The 25,817-nt window shown below is 46.0% G+C and overlaps 1 protein-coding gene across 16 annotated transcripts in view; it reads right to left on the minus strand.

Moving 5' to 3' along the window:
* The window catches only part of PPIP5K2 (diphosphoinositol pentakisphosphate kinase 2), a 620,162-nt gene that overhangs the window by 264,993 nt on the left and 329,352 nt on the right, over window positions 1-25,817 (minus strand). For all 16 annotated transcript variants that reach the window (XR_003852104.1, XM_029572559.1, XM_029572550.1 and 13 more), the window contains one exon: window positions 19,556-19,697. Coding sequence is in view for 15 of the 16 variants with exons in the window: in XM_029572559.1 (XP_029428419.1) it covers window positions 19,556-19,697 (142 nt within the window). In the remaining variant the exon portion in view is untranslated. The remainder of the gene's footprint in view (window positions 1-19,555; window positions 19,698-25,817) is intronic.

A 25,817-nucleotide genomic window follows, 5' to 3' on the forward strand; every position in this document is an offset into this window, starting at 1 on the left:
CCTCAACACCAAATTGAGATTCCACTCTGGGCATAATTTACGAAGAGGAGGACAAAGGTGATTCACCCCTTTCAGGAAACTGACAATGTCCGAGTGGGTGGCTAGAGGCCTGCCACCTACCCATCCTAGGAGACATCCCAGGGCCAAAACCTGAACACACAGGGAACTATAAGCCAAAACCTTAGATAATCCCTGCTACAAAAACCCCAAGACCTGAGGAATGGTCACCGACAACGGTATTTCATCCTGCTGGTCACACCAGACTTCAAACTTGAGCGTATACCATATATGTCGAGGGCTGCCTGGACTGAAGCAGGGTGGAAATCACCTGTTCCGAATAACCTTTCATCCATAACTGCCACCTTTCAAACACCAGGCTGCGAGAGAGAAGTGATCCTCCCGATCCGAAAAAATGGGCCCTTGTTGCAGGAGGTTCGGCAGATGAGCTAGGCGTAGCGGGCCATCTATCGCCAACCGTACCAGGTCCGCAAGCCATGGCTGCCGCAAGCACTCCAGTGCCACCAGAATTACCAAACCGGGATGGTCCTCTATGCGCCGGAGAACCCGCCCAATCTTGGCATTGACATGGGTCACCATGAGGTCCATTTGGGGAGCTCCCCATCGGGCACAAATGTGATTCCAACCCCCCAGGATAGTTCCCACTTCCTGGGATCCAGCTGTTGACGACTGAGGAAGTCCACTTGCACGTTGTCCACGCCTGCCACGTGAGAGGCTGTGATGCCTTCCAGATGATGCTCGGTCTAAGCGAAGAGGAAGTGACTTCCTGTGCTGCCATGGCCGGACTCCTAGTTCCTCCCTGGCGATTGAGATATGCCACTGTGGAGGCGTTGTCCGAGAAGACTCGAACCATTCTCTCCTGCACCAGGGACTGGAATGCCAATGCTTTGCAGACTGCCCTTGTCTCTAGGTAATTGATAGACCACGACCGTTCGGGTAAGGACCAGGTTCCCTGCGCCGCATGACCAAGGCACACTGCTCCCCAATCCTGGACTTCGAGGGGCATCCTCTTCTGTAAGTTGTCTTCTGACAGCCACCATTGCAGGCTGGTCCTGATTCGCTGCGACAAAGGCAGGGGCAACTGGTATTGCTCAGACACTGGGTCCCACCATGACAGTAGATCACTCTGCAACATTCTCAGGTGAGCGAAGGTCCAAGGCACCAATTCCAATGTTGAAGCCATGAACCCCAGAACTTGTAGGAACTCCCACACTCTGGAGATTGGAAGCTGTAACAAGAGACGCACTTGTTGCTGCAATTTTTACATCCTGTCATTCATGAGAAAAACCCTGCCCTAGAGGGTGTCGAAAACGAGTTCCCAAATACTCCAGACACTGTGATGGAGTCAGATGACTTTTCACTTCGTTGATTACCCACCTAGGGACTGGAGACAATGGATCACAAGAAGAACCGTCCGCTCGCTTTCCTCTTCCGACTTGGCTCAAATCAGCCAATCGTCGAGGTAAGGATGGACCATTATCCCTTCCTTCCGGAGGGTCACCGCCACCATGACCATCACCTTGGTAAAGGTGCGCGGGGCTGTCGCCAGTCTGAACGGCAGCACCCGGAACTGAAAATGCTGACCCAGGATCTTGAATCATAGGAATCTCTGGTGAGCGCTGCGAACCGGGATGTGTAGATAAGCCTCGGTGAGACCCAAGGAGGTGAGGAACTATCCTTTCGAACCACTGCGATGACTGTTTGAAGTGTTTCCATTTGAAAACGGGGCACCTTCAAGCAGCGATTCATCTTCTGTAGGTCCAGAATGGGTTGGAAAGTGCCCTCCTATTTGGGAACTAAGAAATAAATGGAGTACCGTCCCCTCCCCCGTTCCTTCAACGGCACGGGGACGATCACCTTCAGGGCCAGCAATCTTTGTATGCTGTCTTCTACCACGGCTTGCTTGTTGCGGGAAACACATCAAGATTCCATAAAGGCCAGCATGAGAGGCCGAGAAAATTCTAAGACGTAATCTTCTTTTACCACCTCCAACACCCAGCGATTGGAGGTGATCCTGGCCCACTCCTCGTAAAATTGGGACAACCTGCCCCGATCATCCCGTCTGAGGAGTGGGTGGGCCTGATTTCATTGGGCAGGCTTCCCAATTCCAGATCCCTGACCAAAACCACCTCTGGAAGGAAGACTGGAGCCGCGAAAGGACTGTGTACTGTCTAGAACCAGAGGGTGGAACACTCCTCCCCGACCTGCTTTTTCGGAAATGCCGAAAACGGGATCGAGGACCGAATGATTTCATGTAGGGCTTTCTATCTTCTGGCAATTTTATTGCCCTTGGAATCCCCCAGAGATTTCATCAGCTGATCCAAATCCTCTCCAAACAGCAACTTCCCTCGAAAAGGCAGACTGCACAGTTGCGACTTGGAGGAAGTTTCCACTGCCCAATTGCGGAGCCATAGGAGTCGCCACTGAGGAGACCATAGTCCAGGCCACCGAACGCACCAAGACATATAAGGCATCCACCACATATGCTACTGCCACCTCCAGACGAGCCGCCTGAGAAGCTGACAAAGTCCCAGAAGACGATGGGTCTTGCGGTTTTTGAATCCAACATAAACACACTCTTTGCATCATGCTGGCACACACCGCCGCCCAACGTCCTAAGGAGGAGACCTCGAAAGCCCGCTTTAGATGCAGCTCCAGCTTGCGGTCCTGCATATCTCTGAGAGCTTTTGAATCTTCTTCGGGATGGGAAAAGCACTAGGTGGACCCCAGAGACCATCCAGGACTGGGTTCCCTCCCTCACTGTCAGAATCTTCCAGCGAGGGTCTCACCCCCAATTCCTCAAGCACCTGGGAAATAAGGGGGTGCAATTCCTCCCTCTTAAACAGCTGGACTACGTGGTGGTCGTCCCCCTCCGCACTAGGTTCTACCGGATCCTGATCATTGTCGCCCGTATTGACGTCTGGAGGCACCTCACCCTGTTCTGCAGCGGTGTCCATCGGAGGTGGAGTGGAGTCATTCCCCTGCTGGTCGACTGCACCCACTAGATCCTCCCGAGCCAAAGTTGCCCAGGACAGACGACTGTCAGTTCGCAGATGGGGACACTTTGGAACTCCCATGCTCCCATCCTGGGCTCTGCGCTTTGCGAGCTTCCGAACCAAAAATGCTTCATGCACGAGCAGCACAAATTCCGGGGAAAATCCCCCCGGTCCCATCTCATCACTGCTAGAATCAATGTCCGTGTCTCTCGATTCCTCCGGTCTCGGAGTCCACACAGAGGGGGACAGCAGGGGAGGGTCATCCTGGGAGACCTTTTCCACAGGGTGCGCAGTGGGGGTTGGGCTCCTTCTGTTAGACCCAGCCGCCGAGCCTGGCCTGCGTGCAGACTTTTTAGGTTTGGTCCTCTTGTCTGAGGACCCTTCCCCACCCAGTGCACAGTGACAGGGGGTCTAAATAAACTGACCATACCCCGCAAACCTTACAGGGTTCCACCAGAGGAGTTTCTGCCATGTTCCTCTTGCAAAAAGGGGCATATAACTCCCCCCCTGGAAGAAAACAGTTGCTGCCACCCAACCCTGGTGACCCCCACCAAAAACACCATGAAAATCTGCCCCAGGAACGCTGGGGAGTCGTGTGGGAGGTCGAAAAAGAAAAACCAAAATGGCCACCGTGGTAAAAATAGCTCTGGAGCCGGCGGTAAAAATGAGGCAGGGAGCCTAAAAACATACTCAAAGGTTCTTACCAGGGCTGAAACACTCTCCCCTCCTCTTCAGGGATCTGCCTGGCTTTGCACCACCGAGCAGACTGACTTACCCCAGGAGTCGCGGTGAACAGGGTACTTGGAGATTTTTTTTTTCTTTTTAAAACACAGAAACTTTAACTGTACCGTAACAGAAAAAATTAAAGCCTAAGATAAGAATAATAGAAAAAATCTCCAAAGGGGCTTCTTCCCTGTACTGTAGACACTGAGGAGGAGCCTTCGGGTCACTGAGGGAGCCAGTCCCCTGGCTATCAGGGGACGCGGAAACACACGGGCTAGCACCGCCAGGGGTAACCAACCCTCCCCGTTCACCCAGCTCTACCTGAGTGATGGTCCAGACACTGAACCCAGCACCTCAGGGAGAAAGAAAAATCCATCTCACACAGATCTGCAGGAATACACAACCACCATCTGCTGGAGTCAGAGAAATACTGATGAGCTGCAGGTGGCACACTTGGGATACCAGTGCCTCGAAGCTTTGTTCTCTGACTCCATCTGCTAGTGAGAGTGCATAACCCACTAGTCTGGACTGATCTGGTTATGTTCAGAAACTCATTATTTGAGCCATGGCACTATGCATATTTAAATTAATTCATTAGCATGCAAATGAATGCTAATGAGCTCATAAATACCTTAATGATGCAAATCAAATAACACGGCTTTACACAAAAATTCAAAAGCCGCATTATTTGATTTAGCTAACTTCTCCCAGGTGAATTAAGAAGTCAATGCCTCACAAAAGAACATCCTTATAAGTACTGAAAAACCATGGAGGTCTCCAGAGAGCCCATGTCCCATCTCCCCGCCTCCCTATGTGGTTCATAGTTAAAAAAAAAGAAAGAAAAGTTATAAATTCAGCCACAGGCCCCAACCTTGCATAACTAGTGCTGTCTGGACTTTGCCCCTTTTAACAAATGGAGGCCACCAGGCCCAGGGCAAGCAAAATTGCTTACCTTGTAAAGCAAAATTGCTTACCTTGTAATAGGTGTTATCCCAGGACAGCAGGATGTAGTCCTCACATATGGGTGACATCAGTAATGGAGCCCTATGTACGGAAAACTTCTTTAAAAGTTTCATGAAACTTTTGAATGGCACCGGAGTGCCTACTGAGCATGCCCAGCATGCTATGATATTCCCTGCCACAGGGGTCTCCCTTCAGTCTTGTTTTGTAGCAATAAGCGTTAGCCAAAAATAAAATAATAAAACGTAACGGACCCAACTCCGCGGGGTGGCGGGTGGGTTTCGTGAGGACTACATCCTGCTGTCCTGGGATAACACCTATTACAAGGTAAGCAATTTTGCTTTATCCCAGGACAAGCAGGATGCTAGTCCTCACATATGGGTGATTAGCAAGCTAGAGGCTGAGTCATTTTGTGCTGAAGTAACCGTAAGGTATTGTTATTGAAATGAATCAGCCGGTCGGATGTAGAAGGAGTTGGGGTTATACTGGAAACAAGTTCTTTAAGACGGATTGTCCATAGGCTGAATCTTGTCTTCCCTCTTTGTCTAAACAGTAGTGAGCTGTAAAGGTGTGAAGAGAACCCCATGTTGCTGCTTTACAAATGTCCAGAATAGGTACAGAGCGAAGGTGTGCTACTGAAGTTGACATCGCTCTGACTGAGTGTGCTTTTACTCACCCTTGAAGAGTAAGGCCTGCTTTGTCATAACAAAATTGTATGCAATCTGCTAGCCAGTTGGACAGAGTATGCTTACCCACTGCTTTACCCGGTTTGTTTGGATCATAGGATACAAACAGCTGATTGGATGTCCTCTGGGCTGTAGTGCGGTTTAAATAGAAGGATAACGCACGCTTACAGTCCAAAGTGTGTAAGGCTCTTTTCTCCCTGGTGAGAGTGAGGCCTCGGAAAGAATGTAGGTAAAACTATGGATTGGTTTCAAGTGGAATTCCGTGACAACTTTTGGAAGGAATTTTGGGTGTGTTCGGAGGACTACTCTATCATGTAGGAACTTTGTAAAGGGTTCGTATGTGACTAGCGCTTGTAGTTCGCTGACCCTTCTAGCCGATGTAATGGCTATGAGAAATACCGTTTTCCGAGTTAGGTATTTAAGGTCGCAAGTATTTATGGGTTCAAAAGGAGACCGCATAAGTCTGGTTAATACTACATTCAGGTCCCATAGTATGCTTGGGGAATGAACTGGAGGTTTAATGTGAGTTAGGCCTCTCATGAATTTACTGACGAGAGGCTGTGTGGAGATAGGAGCATCCTCCAGCTTATTATGGTAAGCTGAGATTGCACTTAAGTGTACCCTTACCGATGATGTCTTAAGACCAGAGTCTGAAAGATGGTAAAGGTAATCTAGTAGCGATGTAGTGGGGCAAGTGAAAGGATCTAAATCCTGCTGAGTGCACCACAGCGTAAACCGTTTCCATTTGTAGGAATAATTCTTTCTAGTGGAAGGTTTACGTGCAGCTATAAGTACTTGAGATATAGCGGATGGAAGGTTGAGTGGCTGTAAGATCAAGCTTTCAACATCCATGCTGTCAGGGACAGGGATTGAAGGTTGGGATGGCGCAACTGACCCTGTTCCTGAGTTATGAGATTGGGAGCTACTCCCAGGCTAATCGGATCCCTGACTGAGAGATCTAGCAGTGTGGGGAACCATACTTGTCGAGGCCAGTATGGGGCTATGAGTATCATAGTCCCCTTGTCCTGTTGTAGCTTCACTAGTGTTTTGGTTATAAGTGGTATCGGAGGATACGCGTATAACAGGCCTAAGTTCCAATGGCGAGCAAATGCGTCCTTTGGTAGGCTGTTCTGCTGTCGGAGTAGAGAGCAGTAATTGTTCACTTTGTAGTTGAGCTGGGATGCAAAGAGATCTATCGTCAGTTATCCCCAACGTTGGAAGATCTTGGATGCTATTGCTGGATCCAAGGACCATTCGTGTGGTTGGAACCGACGACTGAGGCGATCCGCCACTGTGTTGTGGATGCCCGCTAGGTAGGTGGCCCGTAGAAGAATTGAATGTGTCAGGGCCCAGTCCCAAATCTGTGCTGCTTCTTGACAAAGAAGGTAAGAACCTGTCCCTCCTTGTATGTTGATGTACCACATGGCTACTGTGTTGTCCGTTTGGATTAAAACAGTCTTGTGTGATAGGCAGTCTTTGAATGCATGCAGCGCATAGTGTATAGCTCGAAGCTCTAGGAAGTTTATTTGAAAAGTGGCTTCGAGTCGTGTCCACTTGCCCTGTGTCTTTAGATGACCAATATGCGCTCCCCACCCTAAGGTGGATGCATCTGTAGTCAAAGTCACTTGTGGAACTGGTTGCTGAAAAGGTAGGCCTTTGAGCAGGTTGGGCATTAGCGTCCACCAGAGAAGTGCAGCTTTGAGCTCTGGCGTGATGTAAATAGGAGTGGACATTGGTTGAGTGGCTTGTATCCACTGTGTTTTGAGTGTCCATTGTAGAAGTCGCATGGTCAGTCTGGCCATGGGAGTTTCATGAACCGTGGAAGCCATATGCCCTAGAAGAATAAGGCACTGGTGAGCTGTCACCTTGAATCGGTTGCGAAGATCGTGAGTTAAGAGGACAAGTGTCTGAGCACGGTCTCTTGGTAGAAAAGCAGTCGCTAGCGTAGTGTTTAGCTCTGCACCTATGAACTGTAGTAGATGAGTTGGTGACAGATGGGATTTCTGGTAGTTGATAAGAAAACCCAAGGAATGAAGGACTTGGATGGTGAGTTTGAGGGAAGTGACAGCTCCTTCTTTTGATTGACTTTTGATGAGCCAATCGTCTAAGTAAGGGAACACGTGCACTTTTTGTTTGTGTAGGTGTGCCACTGCTGCAGCCATGCATTTTGTGAATACTCTTGGTGCTGATGCGAGACCGAATGGCAGCAGTCTGTATTGAAAGTGTTGATCCATTACCCGAAATCGCAGGTACTGGCGATGAGGAGGATAGATGGGGATGTGAGCGTAGGCATCTTGAAGATCCAGAGAGCAGAGCCAATCTCCCCTTTGAAGAAGAGGTAGAATGGAGCCCAGGGATACCATTCTGAATTTTTCTTTTTTGAGAAATTTGTTGAGATTCCTGAGGTCTAGGATAGGACGAAGGCCTCCTGTTTTCTTTGGAATGAGGAAATATCTGGAATAGAATCCTCTGCCCTTTTGAGGTCCAGGAACTGGTTCTATGGCCCTGGCTCTCAGAAGGGTGGATAATTCTGTTTGAAGAATTATGGAGTGTTGATTTATTGAGTGAGAGTGAAGTGGTGGATTCTCTATAGGGGTGGTTAAGAAATCCAGCCTGTAACCATGAGTTGTGATGGATAACACCCACTGGTCGGTGGTGATGGAGGTCCAATTGTTGTGGAAGTACTGAATGCGACCTCCTACAGGTGTTTCTGGGAACGGATTGATGTAGCTGCTGCTCTCTGGGGATGTTCAGAAACCAGAAGTGGCTGTCGTTTGTGGAGGTGGTTGAGCCCTCGGTTGCCTTTGTCTAGGCTGCTGGCGTTGTGCTGGGCGGCTAGGTCTTTGTCTACCTGCTGGGGGGTAGCATCTACGTTGGCGATAGTAAGGCCGTCGAGTGTCTCTTCTTGGAAACTTTCTAGAAGAGGCCTGAGACTCCTGAGGTTGAGACGACAATTGTTTTAACGTCTCCGAGTGGTCCTTAAGGGTCGCTACAGCTTCCTTTATTTTTTCTCCGAAGAGATTATCCCCTAAGCACGGTAGATCAGACAAATGCTCTTGGACTTCTGGGCGAAGATCCGAGGCCTTCAGCCATGCCCATCGTCTTGCCGCTATAGCAGATGCCGATAACCTTGCTGCTGTTTCAAAACAGTCGTAAGTTGCTCTGACTTCGTGTTTGCCAGAGTCAAGGCCTTTATGTATAAGTGTTTGAAATGCCTCTTGATATTGTTCCGGAAGAGCAAGAGAAAGTTCCTGAACCTGTTTCCAAAGGTTCCTTTGGTATTGGTTCATGTACAGCTGGTAAGATGAAATTTTTGATACCAGCATGGAACCCTGGAAAACTTTCCTGCCTAGGTTGTCTAACAACCTACTCTCCTTCCCAGGCGGCACTGAAGCATGGGACTTTTGTCTCTTTGCCTTCTTTTGGGCGGATTCTACCACCACTGATTGGTGGGGCAGTTGTGTTCTTTGGAATCCTGGAGTTGGTTGTACCAAATAAGTGGCTTCAGCCCTTTTGTTGACCGGTAAGACAGAACTTGGATGTTCCCAGATCCTGTGTTGAAGTTCTTGTAAGACTTCATGAACCGGGATTGCCAACATTTCCTTTGGAGGGTCTACAAACTGTAAGACTTCCAAAGTCTTTTGTCGCTGATCCACCTCTGTTTGTATAGGGAATGGAATGGTATCAGCCATTTCCCTAACAAAATTTGTAAAGGAGAGGTCTTCCAGTGGAGACTTTCTGTGATCCTCAGTGGGAGACGGTTCAGAGAATAAATCTTCCTCCGAAGAATATTCAGAATGAGAGTCATCCTGTTCATCCTGTGGCCTTGGATAAGGAACTGACGTCTTTACAGGTGAATGTGGCCTAGGGGGCCTTGGTACCCCTGAAGGGCCTGGAAGTGGATCCTGTGGTAATTGTTTCGTCAGGATTCCCAGTAGTGTGTCCAGTCTATGTAGAATCGGAACATCCCTCTGAGGAATCGGTGCTGGAATCGGTATTCTTGGTGAGGGCACCGGTATGGGCATCGGTGGCACCGAGGGAGGAATCTGTGGAGGCGTATGCGGTATCGGCGAATGTACCGGGGTTGGAATCGGTACCGGTTCCCGCGGCATCGTCGATGACCCCGGAATCGTTGGTGCGGGAATGGGCATCGATGGTTGTGGAATCGGCATCGATGGTGGAATCGCCTCTCGGAGAGCCTGTTGCACCGCTTGACGTATTAGGGAGTCAATTTCACTCGCACAGCTGGTGAAAACAGAGCAGCTGTGGAGGGAGGCGGTGTTGGCGATGCCGATTCCTCCTCAGGGCCCTGAGGAGGTTCGGAACCCGGCACCGATATCGGTGGGGATCGCCCGTCAGTAGGCCTTGGAGCCTCTGCTTCCGTCCGGGGTTTCTTAGCCGGAGAGGCCGTACCTGTGGTAGTGTCTCCGGTCACCGGTTCCCGCCGTCGATATCGATGGCGATGCTTCTCGGGCTGTTTGTCGCTTCCTGAAGTCGATGCCTTCGATGAAATCGACGGGGATGGAGTGGATGCGTCCCCCGCAGCTGGAAGTTTTTTCTTTAACAGCAATTGCCGAACCGAGGCTGATGGAGAAGACTGAGCCGAAGTGGACGGTCTTGGAAGCAGCTGAACTGAAAAAAGCTGTTCCATCTTCTCGGCCCTAAGTCGCCGACCCTTACTGGTCATTTCAGCACAAGATGGACATGTCTGAATGTTGTGATCCTTGCCTAGGCAAAGAACACATTCAAAATGCGGGTCGGTAATCGACATTGTTCTAGTGCAATTCGGGCACTTTTTAAACCCGGAGGCCATGGCGCCGGACGGCCGTCGACGGCGAAAACCCGAATTATATCGATCCCAGCCAGGATTCGAGAGAGAAAAAAGTTACCGCCGGTAACAAATGGGAAAAACCCCCGCGATGAAGTTAGTATTTTTCGAAATGTTCCGAATTTTTTGGAAATGAAAATTCACCTCAGACTCCAATTATACCGCGAGGCTAATCGCTTCGCGGAAAAAAGAAGACTGAAGGGAGACCCCTGTGGCAGGGAATATCATAGCATGCTGGGCATGCTCAGTAGGCACTCCGGTGCCATTCAAAAGTTTCATGAAACTTTTAAAGAAGTTTTCCGTACATAGGGCTCCATTACTGATGGCACCCATATGTGAGGACTAGCATCCTGCTTGTCCTGGGATAAAAGGTGTTATCCCAGGATGTCCTCACATATGGGTGACATCATCAGATGGAGCCCTGGTACGGAAAGCTTCTGTCAAGAGTTTCTAGAAACGTTTGGCTGGCACTGTGGGCCTACTGAGCATGTCCAGCATGCCATGATATTCTCAGCCACAGGGGTCTCCGTTCAGTCTCGTTTGTAGCAATATGCGTGAGCTAAAAAAATAAAATAAAACATATCGGACCCAACTCCTCAGAGAGGTGGGTGGGTTCTGTGAGGACTACATCCTGCTGTCCTGGGATAACACCTATTACAAGGTAAGCAATTTTGCTTTACCCCAGAACAAGCAGGATGATAGTCCTCACATATGGGTGATTAGCAAGCTACAGGCTGCGTCATCCTTATAATATACCAACAGCACACAACTTGTGCACGAAGCACAACTGGTGCACCGATGGAAAAAATGAAGCAGCCTGAAAAACACAGCAGGATGGATGTAGAAGGAGTTGGAGTTATACTGGAAATAAGTTCTTTAAGACAGATTGTCCAAAGGCTGAATCTTGTCGTCCTTCTTTGTCTAGACCAGCGGTTCTCAACCGGTGCGTCGCGACACACCAGTGTGTCGCCAAGCACCGGCAGGTGTGTCGCGTGGCTCCCGGTCCCTCCCGCTGCTCTTTCTTCCCTGCTGCCGTTGCCGCCGGGCTATCAGCACGTTCAAGCCCAGCGGGAACGGCAGCGGTGCAAAAAACAACTGTGGCATCCGCAGCTGGCATTTTCTTCTTCCCACGCCTGCATTCCACCCCCCGACCCGGAACAGGAAGTGATACGCGGTGCGCGGGAAGAAGAAAGGCCGTGCCGCGGGAATTCTTCCTTCTTGGCCGCCGGCGGCCGAAGAGTGAAGAGGACTGTGCGCCGCCGCCGGCGGCCGAAGAGTGGAGAGGCCCGTGCGCCGCCGCCGGCGGCCGAAGAGTGGAGAGGCCCGTGCGCTGCCGCCGAAGAATGGAGAGACCCGTGCACCGCCGGCGGGACTGAAGTCAAGAACGAAGAGACCTGTGCGCCGCTGCTGGAGGCTAAGCCGGAGGGACTGAAGAGCGGAGATTCCCGGCGCACCCCCGGAAGTCAGGTCAGCGGCAGCTGATAAGCGGAGGCCAGGCTTATTGGGGAAAACAATGAGAAGAAACTCCGTGTGTGGTAGAATGTGTGCCTGGGTGCAACTTTGTGTGTGTGTGGTAGAATGGGGGTGTGTGTGTGTGGTAGAATGGGGGTGTGAGTGCAGCTTTGTGTGTGTGTGTGGTAGAATGGGTGCCTGAGTGGCAGCTTTGTGTGTGTGTGTGTATGGTAGAATGGGTGCCTGGGTGCATGAGTGAGAGCTTGTGTGTGTGTGGTACAATGGGTGCATGAGTGGCAGCTTTGTGGGTTGTGGTAGAATGGGTGCCAGGGTGCGTGAGTGGCAGCGCTTTGTGGGTTGTGGTAGAATGGGTGCCAGGGTGCATGAGTGGCAGCTTTTTGTGTGTGTGGTAGAATGGGTGCCTGGGTGCGTGAGTGGCAGTTTTTTGTGTGTGAGGTAGATTTGGTGCCTGGGTGCGTGAGTGGCAGCTTTGTGGGTTGTGGTAGAATGGGAGCAAGAACATTTGTATGTGATTGAGAGAGAGACTGGTCAGAGGTGGTGTGTTTCTATGAGAGAGAGACAGACTGGTCAGGAAGATGACTGGTGTGTGTGTGTGTGAGAGAGAGAGAGACAGACTGGTCAGTGAGGTGACTGGTGTGAGTGTGAGGAAGAGATACTAGTTAGGGAGATACTGGTCTGTGTGAGACAGAGACTGGTTGTGACTGGTTGTGGGCCCTAAGGAAGAGGACTGTGAGGACAGAGCTTCAGCAGCCACTGCTGCTTCTGGTGAGTGCTATTGGTCTGCAAGGGAAAGGAGTAGGAGAGTTGCTGGAGAGGGTAAGTAAAGGCGGCTTTTTAAGTTTATTTTTCTTGATTGACTGCCATTTTAATTATTGGGTATTATGTGATGTGTCTGCTGTTTTGAATATTTTATTGATATTTGGACAATTTTTAATAATTTTATGAGTTTTAATTGTTGGATGTTATTCTGTTCATCAGTTGTTTTGTAACATTTATTAGTATAGTTTTACAATTATTTCTAAGTAGGTATCTATCTATAGCAGCTTGGCTTACTCTGTTTTCCTAATAGGAGGTGTATTAGTGTTTAGGGCCTGGTTAAATATTTGTAGTGGTAAATTACTCTCTTTTCATAAGGAGGGGTATTGTGCCTGCCAGTAAAGAGAGTTTGTTTTGCTTTTACTGAGATGTCATCAGAACCAGAATATATTTTTTTGTATGGCGAGTTGTACAGGGTAATGCCCTAGATCTGCTTTGCACCCATTTTTGGGGGTGGAGGGGATTCCTGAGGATGCAGAATGTATATTTACATTTTGCCCCTTGACGGTCACATGTTCAGTGTGTCACGCATATGAGAACCATCTGTCAGGTGTGTCCCGGCCGAAAAAAGGTTGAGAACCACTGGTCTAGACAATAATAAGCTGCAAAGGTGTGAAGGGAACTCCATGTTGCAGCTTTACATATGTCAAAGATGGGCACTGAACGATAGTGTGCTACTGATGTGGACATAGCCCTTACTGAATGTGCTTTTACTCGCCCCTGGAGAGGAATGTTTGCTTTTTCGTAACAGAATTCAATACAGTCTGCTAGCCAGTTGGAGAGAGTCTGTTTTCCTACCGCAACTCCCGGTTTATTTTTGTCAAAAGAAACAAATAGTTGGATGGATTTTCTAAGGACCACCGTGCGATTAAGGAAAAAGCTAGTGCACGTTTACAGTCCAAGGTGTGTAAGACTCTTTCTCCCTGATGAGAGTGAGGTCTTGGAAAGAAAGTAGGCAAGACTATTGACTGATTGATATGAAAATCTGTCACTACTTTTGATAAGAATTTGGGGTGAGTGCGAAGGACTACTCTGTCATGAAGGAACCTTGAATAGGTATGTGACGAGCGCTTGCAACTCACTGACCCTCCTAGCCGATGTAATGGCTACTAGGAAAAGCACCTTCCATGTAAGAAATTTTTCTTCACAAGAGTGTAGAGGCTCAAACGGTAAACGCATGAGCCTTGTTAGTACCAAATTAAGGTCCCATTCAGTGACCGGTGGTCTAATGGGAGATTTAAGGTGAAGTAAGCCTCTCATGAATCGACTTACTAGTGGTTGCTCTGTTATTGGCGCATCCCCTATTCCCTTGTGGTATGCCGCTATGGCGCTTAGGTGTACCCTTACAGAGGATGTCTGGAGACCAGAATCCGATAGGTGGTATAGGTAATCTAACAAGGAAGAAGTGGGGCAGGAGAAAGGTTCTATACCCTTTTGCGTGCACCATTTCGTAAATCTAGTCCACTTAAAGTGGTAGGATTTAAGAGTGGAAGGCTTTCGTGAAGCTACTAGAACTTGAGAGACTTGTGTTGAAAGATTAAGTGGTTGCAGAATCAAGCTTTCAACATCCAAGCTGTTAGGGTGAGAGTTGTCAGGTTGGGATGACGCAACTTGCCCTGATTCTGAGTGATGAGAGTGGGCTCTGTGCCCAGGCGGATCGGTTGTGAGATCGAGAGGTCGAGGAGTGTGGAAAACCATACTTGTCAAGGCCAGTACGGGGCTATGAGGATCATTGTACCTCTGTCCTGTTGTAGCTTCACGAGAGTTTTTGCTATGAGCGGAATTGGAGGATACGCATATAGAAGGCCTGTGTTCCAGGGGTGAGCAAATTCCGTCCCTGGGGATTGTTTGTCGACGTCCGTGGAGGGAGCAGAACCTTTCTACTTTGTGGTTCAGTGTGGACGCAAAGAGGTCTATGGTTGGGCGACCCCAGCGTTGAAAGATTTTGCTCGCTACACGTGGGTCCAACGACCATTCGTGGGGATTGAAGTGTCGACTGAGATCGTCCGCTAGGACGTTTTTGATGCCTGCCAGATAAGTTGCTCTGAGATGTATGGAATGCTCCAGAGCCCATGCCCAAATCTGTACTGCTTCCTGGCATAGCAGATAAGAGCTTGTGCCTCCTTGTTTGTTTATGTACCACATTGCTACTGTGTTGTCTGTTTGTATCAGCACAGTTTTGTTTGAGAGGCAGTCTTTAAAGGCATAAAGGGCATATCGTATCGCTCGAAGTTCCAAGAAGTTTATTTGAAATTGTTTCTAGAGTGTAGTCCACGTCCCTTGCATTTGAAGGTTGTTGACGTGAGCTCCCCATCCCAGGTTGGAGGCATCTGTAGTAAGAATGACTTGCGGATTATCCTGCTGGAATGGGAGACCAGCTTTCAATGCTGCTTGATTTGTCCACCAATGAAGCGATAGTCGTAGCTGGTGGGTAATGCGAATTGTGTACGACAGTGGTTGGAAAGCTTGTAGCCACTGAGATTTCAAAGTCCATTGTGTCCTTCTCATGGCTAACTTTGCCATAGGAGTGACATGTACTGTCGAGGCCATGTGTCCTAGCAGCACTAAAATTTGATGTGCAGATGTGAACTGTTGAATGATTTTGTTCGCCAGACATGCCAGATTGTTGGCACGGTCGCTTGGAAGGGAAGCTATCGCCACTGTGGTGTCGAGGTCTGCTCCGATGAATGTGAGGAGTTGAGACGGCTTGATGTGGGATTTTGGATAGTTGATGAGAAATCCCAGAAGATGCAATAGAGTTATTCTAGTGTTCAAGGCAGAGAGAGCTCCCTACCCGGATAGACTTCTGATCAGCCAGTCGTCTAGGTATGGAAAAACATGAATGCTGTTTTTTCTTAGATGAGCAGCTACCACTGCTAGACATTTGGTGAATACTCAAGTGCAGATGCTAGGCCGAACGGTAGGACTCGATACTGGTAATGAGTCTTTCAGACTACAAATCGTAGGTACTTGCGATGATGAATTGAAATTGGTATGTGAGCATAAGCGTCTTGAAGATCCAGAGAACAGAGACAATCTCCTTTTTGAAGTAATGGAAGAATGGTTCCCAGGGATACAGTTCGAAATTTTTCTTTGAATAGATATTTGTTGAGATTTCAGAGGTCTAAGATAGGGCGAAGGCCGCATGTTTTCTTTGGAATGAGGAAATAGCAGGAGTAGAACCCTTTCCCTTGTTGAGACTGGGGAACTGGTTCGATGGCCCTGGCAGTCAAAGAAGAGAGTTCTACTTGGAGTTGAGATGTGAGAACCACGTTTCTCCCAAGTGGAGTAGGAGGAGAATGCATGGGTATTGTTTTGAAGTTTAGGCTATATCCCCGATTTAGTATGACTAATACCCATTGGTCTTTTGTGATGAGACTCCATTGGTGTTGGAAATAATCAAGTCAACCTCCAACTGGTAGGGAGGGAATGGGGTTTAGGAAGAGGTTGCTGTTCTCTTGGCTCGGTTCAAAAACCGGCCGCTGGTCCAGTTTGGGGTGGTGGCTGGGTTTTTTGTTGCTTCGTCTGACGTGGACGACCTCTCTGTGAGGGACGGTATGGACATGTTGAAAAGGCAGGTGGGTAATACCTTCTAGGTCTGAAGAAGGGTCACCTCGTGTCTCTGCGAGTTGACAGTCTTAGGGAAGAGGGCTGATCCGCTGGCAATTTGGAGAGCTGTCTGAGTGTCTCATGATGGTCTTTCAATTGAGATACTGTAGCCTGCATCTTCTCTCCGAAAAGATTGTCTCCTGCACAAGGAAGGTCTGCTAGGTGTTCCTGGACTTCTTGTCGAAGGTCTGAGGCTTTGAGCCAGGCCCATCGTCTTGCATTGATTGCTGAGACAGGTAGGCAAACTAAAGTCTCAAAAACGTCATATGCTGCACGTACCCCATGTTTGCCAGACTCTAAACCTTTTTCCATTAATGTAGTTAAAGGCTGTTGATATTGTTGTGGTAGATTATCCACAATACCTTCTACTTGTTTCCACAAGTTGCGTTGGTATTGGGTCATATACAGCTGGTATGCTGCAATAAGTGCTACCAGCATGGATCCCTGATAGACCTTTTTCCCTAAGGTGTCCAAGAAGCGTTGTTCTTTTCCTGGTGGAACAGAGGAATGTGGCTTTTGTTTTCGGGCCTTCTTTTGAGCCGATTCAACAACTACAGAATGGTGAGGTAGTTGGGGTTTTTGATACTAAGTAAGTGGAGCATGTTGCACTAAGTAAGTTGCATCTGTTCTTCGATTCACTGCTGGAACTGAGCAGGGATGCTCCCACATTCGCTGCTGTAGATCTAGAAGGACTTCGTGGATTGGGATAGGCATAATCTCTTTTGGCACATCGACGAATTGCAGTACTTCTAGAGCCTTATGTCTGGAATCTTCCTCTGTAACCAATTTGAAGGGAATTGTGTCTGTCATTTCTTTAATAAAATTTGTAAATGACAGATCTTCTGGAGGGGATCTTTTTCTCTCCTCTGGTGGAGAGGGCTCTGATTGTAGTTCTTCTGATTCTGTATCTGTTTCATCATCTCTCCAGGATTTATATGGAGGATGATGAGGAGAGTCAGGGTCTTCCAGCTGAGTATGCTTGGATTTGAATACAGCTTTAGTGGGAATATGCTTTGGCAGTGAGGGTATCGATTGGGAATCGAGAGGCCTCGATGGCATCGATGGAAAATGATTCCGTGCATCTCCCGATGGACCTGGGTGAATTGGCACCAAAGGATATTCGAAAGGCATCGACGGAGTCTTTGGATGTCGATGCCGATGAAGTCCCGATGGTCCTGGGAAAGAGTCACAGCTTCCACCGCCATCATCCGATGACTTGGGAATCGGGATGTCTGAAATCCTCGATGAGGGAATGGGCATCGATGGTGTAGATGATCGCCCCGATGGAACCGGTGCTGTTGGTGCCGGAGGAAACGCTTCTATGAGCGCATAGAGTTTGTTCAGCAAAGGCTGAAATATTGTTTGGTCCGGTGTCGGTCCCGGGATCGATGGCACTGTCGGAGGCTGCAAATTTTTGAGAGCCTCGACGACGGCTTGCTGGACTAAAAGTAGTCACTTCTTCCCTTGAAATCGGGGCAGTGTCCACTGCCACTGGGGAAGGTATGGCTGGTCTTATCGGTGGTTCCACGATTAGTCATGGTGGCGCTTCCTCAGACACCGAGCCCGGTGGAGAGCACCCCAGTTCCACGTGTATAACCGGTGGAGTTGGCTCTATTACACGTACTTTCTTTGACATTGATTCGATGGACTTGGAGCCCGATGTCAATGGCTCGCCATGCTCGGGGTTGATGGATCGGTGACGATGCCTTTTCTTTTTTTGATGGGTTTTCGATGCTGAAGAAGCTATCGATGCCATCGAAGGAGCCGGTGACGGACAGTCATTGGTTCTTTTTTCAGATGCTTGTTTAGATATTGAGGGAGGTGTTACCCTCGGGGATGACGTCGACGATGGAACTTTTTTAAACAATTCTTCCATCTTATCCAAACGAGCACGCCTGCCCTTCGGTGTCATTTGGGCACAAGTTGAACAAGCCCGGACGTCGTGGCTTGATCACAGGCATAGAACGCAGACATAATGTGGATCAGTTATGGACATAGTCCGGTTACAATCCAGACACTTTTTAAATCCGGAAGCCATAACAATTTTTGAGGCCTAATAAGGGTCGATGACCGGCGGGAATTGTTAGTGAGGTGATCGGAATCGACCAAAAAATGACTGAAAATGTACTCACCAAGACTATGTCGAAGGGAGACCCAATTATGAGAGAAAATATTTTGACTGAGAATGTGACTGGAAAGTTTTCTTCCCCTGAGAAATATTAGGGAATTCTTCCAGAGCTCCTGATTTGCTTTGCTTACAGCAAGGCGGGAAAAAAGAGACTGAAGGGAGACCCCAGTGGCTGAGAATATCATGGCATGCTGGGCATGCTCAGTAGGCCCACAGTGCCAGCCAAAAGTTTCTAGAAACTCTTGACAGAAGTTTTCCGTACCAGGGCTCCATCTGATGATGTCACCCATATGTGAGGACTATCATCCTGCTTGTCCTGGGATAATGCTCTAATCCCCAATGGACAACCAATTAATCTTGTGTGAGTTGACGGAGTCCCGGGGGGGGGGGGGGGGGGGGCGCGCTAGGGTGAAGGTGCCTACTCCAGGATCCACATGTTTGGCATGAAGACGAAAGACTGGAGGGGGGCAAGGGGTGAGGCCTGTAGCTGACTTTATAACTTTTTATTTTTTTACTATTTTTCAACTACAAGCTACTTCCAGGGATGATTGTGTGTGTGTGTGTGTGGAGGTGGGGGAACAGGAGTCTATGCAGACTCCTGGGTTTTGTCAATACTTTTTTTTTTTGGGGGGGGGGGGGACGACAACTTACTCAGGGCCATAGGCCCCGTTAAGCAATGGCAGCCTCACAGTCAAGGGGCCACCATCACATGTTTGGGGGGCTTTCACTGCCCTGCAGGAAAATACCACAGGCATCACAAAGTTGCAGGCCCTTAGATTGTAAGGCTTGTGGGGTCAGGGAAATGCCTACTCTACCCAAATTTAACTCCCCTTGAGCTACATTTAACACATGAAGAGATGTTAAAAATAAATTAAAAAAAAATGTCAATGAAAATTAAATCCTGCACCTAACTTACTAAACTGAATTTCAACCAACCTAAGCATATTACATTTAATAAAACATAACTAAATAAATACCAACAGAGCTAGGTAAAATTTTTCCACTTCTCTGCATGGTAGTTCAAAAAGTGAAACAGTTGAAGCAGCGCCAAGTGGCTAAGAAGAGTCAGAGGAAGAAACTTGACTAGGAGATTAAAAGAAATATGGGCAGAATCATAAATCGGAAAAGAAACAGGGGTGAACCAAACCAATCAGAACACCAAACAACAAAGGTTTAGAATAAACTTAGCTTGTCCAATGGGTTGCTGTTCAGAAAAGTAGATTTACTGAATCAGAGGCATATATTTGCATCTTAAGGCGAAACTAATGGTTCCACCGACACAGACCGTGTCGTAAATCTACATAATATTGCACATTACCTGTAGATTTGGGGTCCTCCATTCGCTGCCTGATTTGAGAAGTTAATCTCTGGATTAAGAAATAAACCTTGTCACAAGTCTTCACTGGGTTTTTTATGATATTCATAGATTTAATCAGAGATGTGCTTTCTATTGGAGTAAGCTGTAGGATAAGAAGATGATGAATTTTAGCATCGACATCAAGTTTGGGATTGCTGAGATTGCCTGCATTTTCTTGTGCTATTTTTAATCCAAGAGCCAGAGGCTACATAGTATCACCATTTTTGATAAACAGTCTGATAAAGGCTGTGACATTTTAAAAAGTCATCATTACCACAGATAAGACACTTGAAAGAACATGCAAATTAAGGTAAATTTGGCAGCTGATACTATAATCTTCAAAGGAATTTTTTTTTATATGACCACTATCTTTAAGAGTATTGTGTTCATTCTGATTTGATATTCAATATAAATATGTTAATAACAATTTACAGATAATTTAATTCTAGAAACAAAACAAACCTATAAGGCAAATTGTTTCCAAGGAAAAAATAATTTGTTCCTATGGAACAGCCTGCCACTCGATATCCAGTAAGAGTGCAATTTTTCCAAATTTTGGAAAGCTGTGAAATCCTGTTTAAGCCAGGCCTATGACATCTGACATGGCAGAGTTAAGTTCATTTAAACAGAGTCTTAAGTTTCATTTCAGATCTATTATGTATGGGTCATTTTGTTTTATGCCTGTTGTGTTGATATTACATGTTATTTTTACTGCATACCTCAAAGATTATTTTTATTTGTTTTTTATTTATCGAGTTTTAGACAATTCAACAAGAGAATAATTGAACATAGAAGTAACATCAACAGAAAAGTGGAATGTAAACCCATGGTAGACCACTCGATAGAGGAAATCACAAGTTTAGTGATTTTAAATTTTGTGTACAACAACCAAAAATTAATTGAAGAGGAGGAAATTTGGACAATCTATTGCTATGATTGGAACAGATACACATTTTTTATTTTAATACTATGGCACCACATGGTCTAAATTTAGATCTTGAATTTTCAGTGTTCCTGTGAAATTTAGAATTATTGTTCATGCTTACCCACCTTCGTACTTTTTAGATATATTTTTACTAACTACCTCTGTATTAGCATTAATATGTACTATTTATCTGTTTTTTCTGAATTCACACACTCCCCTCCACTACCACTAGTGGAGGGGAGTTTTTTTGTAACTTTCCTATTCCCTCGTCCCCTATTCCTCCCCTTTTTTCTTTTCCCTTTTCTTTCACTGTCTTTCCAGCGGTTCACTCCCTCCCCTTTTCCTAACCCTCCCCTCCCTTCTCCCCCTCCCCCCCAATCCTGTCCCCCTTTGCCTCCTTGCATCCTCTATCTTTCCCCACTTCCACATTCTTTCCCTTTTTTGTCCTTTTCTACCTTTTCCCCACTACCCCCACCCTTCCCCTGTTCCCCTCCTGGTCTCTGTTTCCTACCCTTCATCTTTCACGCTACATATTGTTCTTTAGAATAACCTTTAACATTAATATGAGTTCACACTTACACAGAAATTTGGCCTGTCTGGTTACTCATATTTTATGTTAATCCCCAGCCCCCCCCCCCCCTTTTTTTTTTTAAGTTAGATGTTTAAGAACATAAGAAATTGCCTTGCTGGGTCAGACCAAGGGTCCATCAAGCCCAGCATCCTGTTTCCAACAGTGGCCAATCCAGGCCACAAGAACCTGGCAATTATCCAAACACTAAGAAGATCCCATGCTACTGATGCAATTAATAGCAGTGGCTATTTCCTAAGTAAATTTGATTAATAGCAGTTAATGGACTTCCCTTCCAAGAACTTATCCAGACCTTTTTTGAACCCAGCTACACTAACTGCACTAACCATATCTTCTGGCAACAAATTCCAGAGCTTAATTGTGCGTTGAGTGAAAAAGAATTTTCTCCAATTTGTCTTAAATGTGCTACTTGCTAACTTCATGGAATGCCCCCTAGTCCTATTATTTGAAAGTGTAAATAACCGATTCACATCTACTCGTTCAAGACCTCTCATGATCTTAAAGACCTCTATCATATCCCCCCTCAGCCATCTCTTCTCCAAGCTGAGCAGCCCTAACCTCTTCAGTCTTTCCTCATAGGGGAGCCGTTCTATCCCCTTTATCATTTTGGTTGCCCTTCTCTGTACCTTCTCCATTGCAACTATATCTTTTTGGAGATGCGGCGACCAGAATTGTACACAGTATTCAAGGTATGGTATCACCATTGAGCGATATAGGCATTTTATTATATTATTTTTTTGATTTGTAATATGGTATTAATATTTACCGATCCTTATTATGCCTTATAGATAGATTATTTATTTATTTAGTGATTTTTTATATACCGCGGCACGTTAATAACATCACCTCGGTTTACAATAAACAAAAACATTAGCAACAAGCTTTACAGACAATATGAAATAATGCGAACGTATTATTACTCACAACAGGACATAGCCACATGTACCCTCTCCTTTTTTCAGTTGGTCTGTTACTCATATGTTATGTTTTTTTTTGTTTTTTGATTTGTAATATGGTATTAATACTTAGCGATCCCTTTTTCTAAGTATATATAATATGCTGTATTTTAGGTATCCACAATATGCTTTACACATTGGTTTATTATCCAGAATTCTATCAAGTCTCGGGTTTATTATGCAGAATTCTATCAGGCCTCGGTCTAACACATTTTATCTATGCTAATTACGTTCAAATTTTAATACAGATCCAAAAGTCCATTGACCAAACTCTTAAGCTCTGGGACATATACCAATCTGCCATTGAAAAAGTATTAAGCCAAATGAATCTTTCCCTAAATACTAAAAAAACTGAAATCCTATACATCTCACCTAAATTAAGCAAGACAAAAGAGCTTGAAATTCAAGAAGCGGCCAAAAACTACCCCATCTCCCTAGAAGTACAAGATCTAGGGATTCTTATAGATTGCGAATTCTCCATGAAATCCTGCGTTAAAAAAAATCATAAGCGATGGTTACTTCAAATTAAACACACTCAAAAGTTTAAAACCCCTATTCCCAAAAGACTTTAGAACTGTCGTACAGGCACTTGTCTCATCAAGATTAGACTACTGTAACTCACTATTCTTAGGCCTTCCCGCAAATATCACAAGACCATTGCAACTTCTGCAGAACTCTGCAGCTAGACTCTTGACAGGTACTAGAAGATCAGAACATATCACCCAATATTAAAAGAACTTCACTGGCTGCCGGTCAAATACAGGGCCCAGCATAAAATCTTATCACTAATTCACAAACCCTATACAACGAAAAAATTGAATGGCTAACCTCTTCACTTCACTTCCACACCCCCTCAAGAATCACCAGATCAACCGGAACAGGGATGCTGCCAATTCCTTCCCCCAAAATTGCCCACCTAAATAATGTAAGAGAAAGAACTCTCTCTATTGCAGGACCCCTTCTATGGAACTCTAATCCACAGGAATTACGACTAGAAGCTGACATCAAATTATTTAAAAGGGGGATTAAAACCTGGCTTTTTAAACAAGCCTACCAAGAGCTGTTAGCATAATTATCTCACTCTTCTGATTTTATACCAAGGTAATGTATACTTTTAATATACTGTCTCTACCCTAACTATACTACCTCTGTAATGGGCCAATACAGTAAATCGCGGCCACGGTTACCCTGTTTTTAATCCGCTTTGGACGCATAAGGCTAACCCACGATTCAGTATCCGGTTTTACGCGTCCTTACCGCTTGCCGAAATGGACGCGTATCCATCTCCGCCGGCCGCATGTATATGATATGTTAATGATCAATTTAGCTATTCCCTCCGATACAGTAACGTGCGCCCAGATTATCGCCTTTTTAACCAGCTTATTTGCCATGTCTTTAACCTGTATATTTACCGCCTACCCTGACCCTGGCGTTAGTGTGGTGTTCAGTCAACCAAGACAGAAGAGGAGCACATGGAATACTACGGTAAAATGGACCAGACAGGCAGAAGCACAGACCCCCGTACAGGCAGTAGGGCATTTCAGTCATGGACGTCCGGAAAGAGACAGGAACGTCCATGAACGGAAGCCGCGACCTCGGACGTCCAAGGTCACGGCGTCCATTCATGGACCTTCCCGCCTGTATCCGGGTGTCCATGATCGGAGGCTGCGCTGCCTTGAGTGCCCGGCCGGACTTCCAAGGCTGCGGCTTGGACGTCCAGCCGGGTGCTCAAGGCAGCGGGGCCTACAGGCAGGAAGGTCCGTGAACGGATGCCGCGCGACCTTGGACGTCTGAGGTCGCGGCTTTTGTTCACGGACCTTCCCGCCTGTAGGCCCCACTGCCTTGAGCGCCTGGCCGGACATCCAGTGTCGCGGCTTGTACGCCCAGCCGGGCGCTCAAGGCAGCAGGGTCTGTAGAAAAGAACGATCCACTTACCTGGTGGAATGACATTTGAAATGACAGGTACCAGCGCACCCTGGATACTGTATAGGCGCTGCATACCACTCTATAAAGTAAAATGGATTGCGAACGCCTACCACTTCATTGACGCGCTTTGGACGCCGCTTGGATTTGCGACTAATTTGAATACTGAATCGAGCGGCTTGCAAACAAAGGTGCGCCCGGCATTGCCGCACTGTTTCTTACGCGTCCTTATTGTATCGGCCCATAAGTGTTTAAATTTTGATTATTTAGCCTATTTAGTTCACTATGATAATTATTTATATTATGAAACAATGTATTTACTTCCTTTCTTCTTTGGAAATGCAAATAATTTTAAATGATTAATTGCTAACTACTGTAAACCGATTTGATATGCTTGCATGAAAAGTCGGTATATAAAAATTATTAAATAAAATATTTATATTAATACATAGCCATATGTATGCTCATTTTCAAATTTTATGTTTTATTTTCATGTCCATTTTTCTGTTTTTTAAATCAGCAAACATATACAATCTATTATAATTTGAGTTTTTTAATGTATATGGTATATGACTGGTATGTTACTTTAGATTGATTTTGGGCTCAATGTTCATGACTTAGTCTTATTGACATTAGCTCTTAGAAGCAAACACTCCTTTTCAGTGATTGACAGTTTTTCCACTATTGAGCACTTTAAAGAGCAGCTAAAACAAACACAATCAGAACACTCCCGCTGTCTGTTAGTTAGCAGTTTCGAGGACATCTAAAGGTAAGCTTAATGAGTAGGCTTAATGATAAAGGCTCTTGATTTTGTGCATTCTCACATACCACTGAATTGAAAAGATATACTTCTTTGATATACTAATATACTAGTTATTGAGAGCTGTTTTCTGTTTGTACCTTATTTTTTGAGGAATTTACTGTAGTTTATTTATGTATCCCTCCCCTTTTTCAATCCGGTACTATACATCCCTTACACTAATAATTAATTTTACTTTGTATGAATTGCCCTGTCGGTATTTAGTGATATTAGTAACTAACACAACACTTCGTGCACTGGATTACACTAGTATCAACACCCCACTTCCCTTTTTCCTCTCCCCCCTGCTTTTCTCTGTTTTGATTCTGACTTGTATAATAATCAGTGTGAGACCATTTAATTATTTTTTTTTTTTTTATATTTCCCACATACTATGTTGTATATATATTTTTTCCATTTTGGTCAACATGGTGAATGTATTTGCCTCCCTAAACATTAGGTAAATTGTTATGAAATAAATAGGCAATACTTGTAAAGATAAAAGTTTCCTTTTAAATATTTCTGCTAAGGTATTATCATCTATGGTTTATAGTCTCCGTTGATTGTCTATTAATAATAATTCCTCCCTTCTGCTTAACACATTCCTCCCTTCATCCGCCTCCGTTCTTCCCTTCTATCCCACCCCCACCTTACTTTCATGTTCCTCCTCCTTCTCACTCCATCCCTTTCCACATCCCCCCACAGATTCCCCCTTTTTTCCATTTCTCCATTTTTTCCCCTTTCAAACCCCCCCCACCTTTCCTTCCCATGTTCTTTATTTCTATTTGAATATATTTTTTCTTAAACCTTATTTGTTTTTCAACTTCATAGATTTAAACTAAAGCCTGGAAAAAGAAAAGGATTTATTTAAGTACTGAAGATTATATCTTCCAAGAAGCCATACTGTTTCCTGTTCCCATGTTTTTAATTTCAGTTACTGTTCCATGTAAAGGCCTTTTGCCTATTAGTTCTAAGTTAATTGTAAACCTATACGATGTGCAAACAGTTATCTGTATATAAAAAATGCTAAA

Source organism: Rhinatrema bivittatum, chromosome 1 (assembly GCF_901001135.1).
Source record: "Rhinatrema bivittatum chromosome 1, aRhiBiv1.1, whole genome shotgun sequence".
Classification (NCBI taxonomy): Eukaryota; Metazoa; Chordata; class Amphibia; order Gymnophiona; family Rhinatrematidae; genus Rhinatrema; species Rhinatrema bivittatum.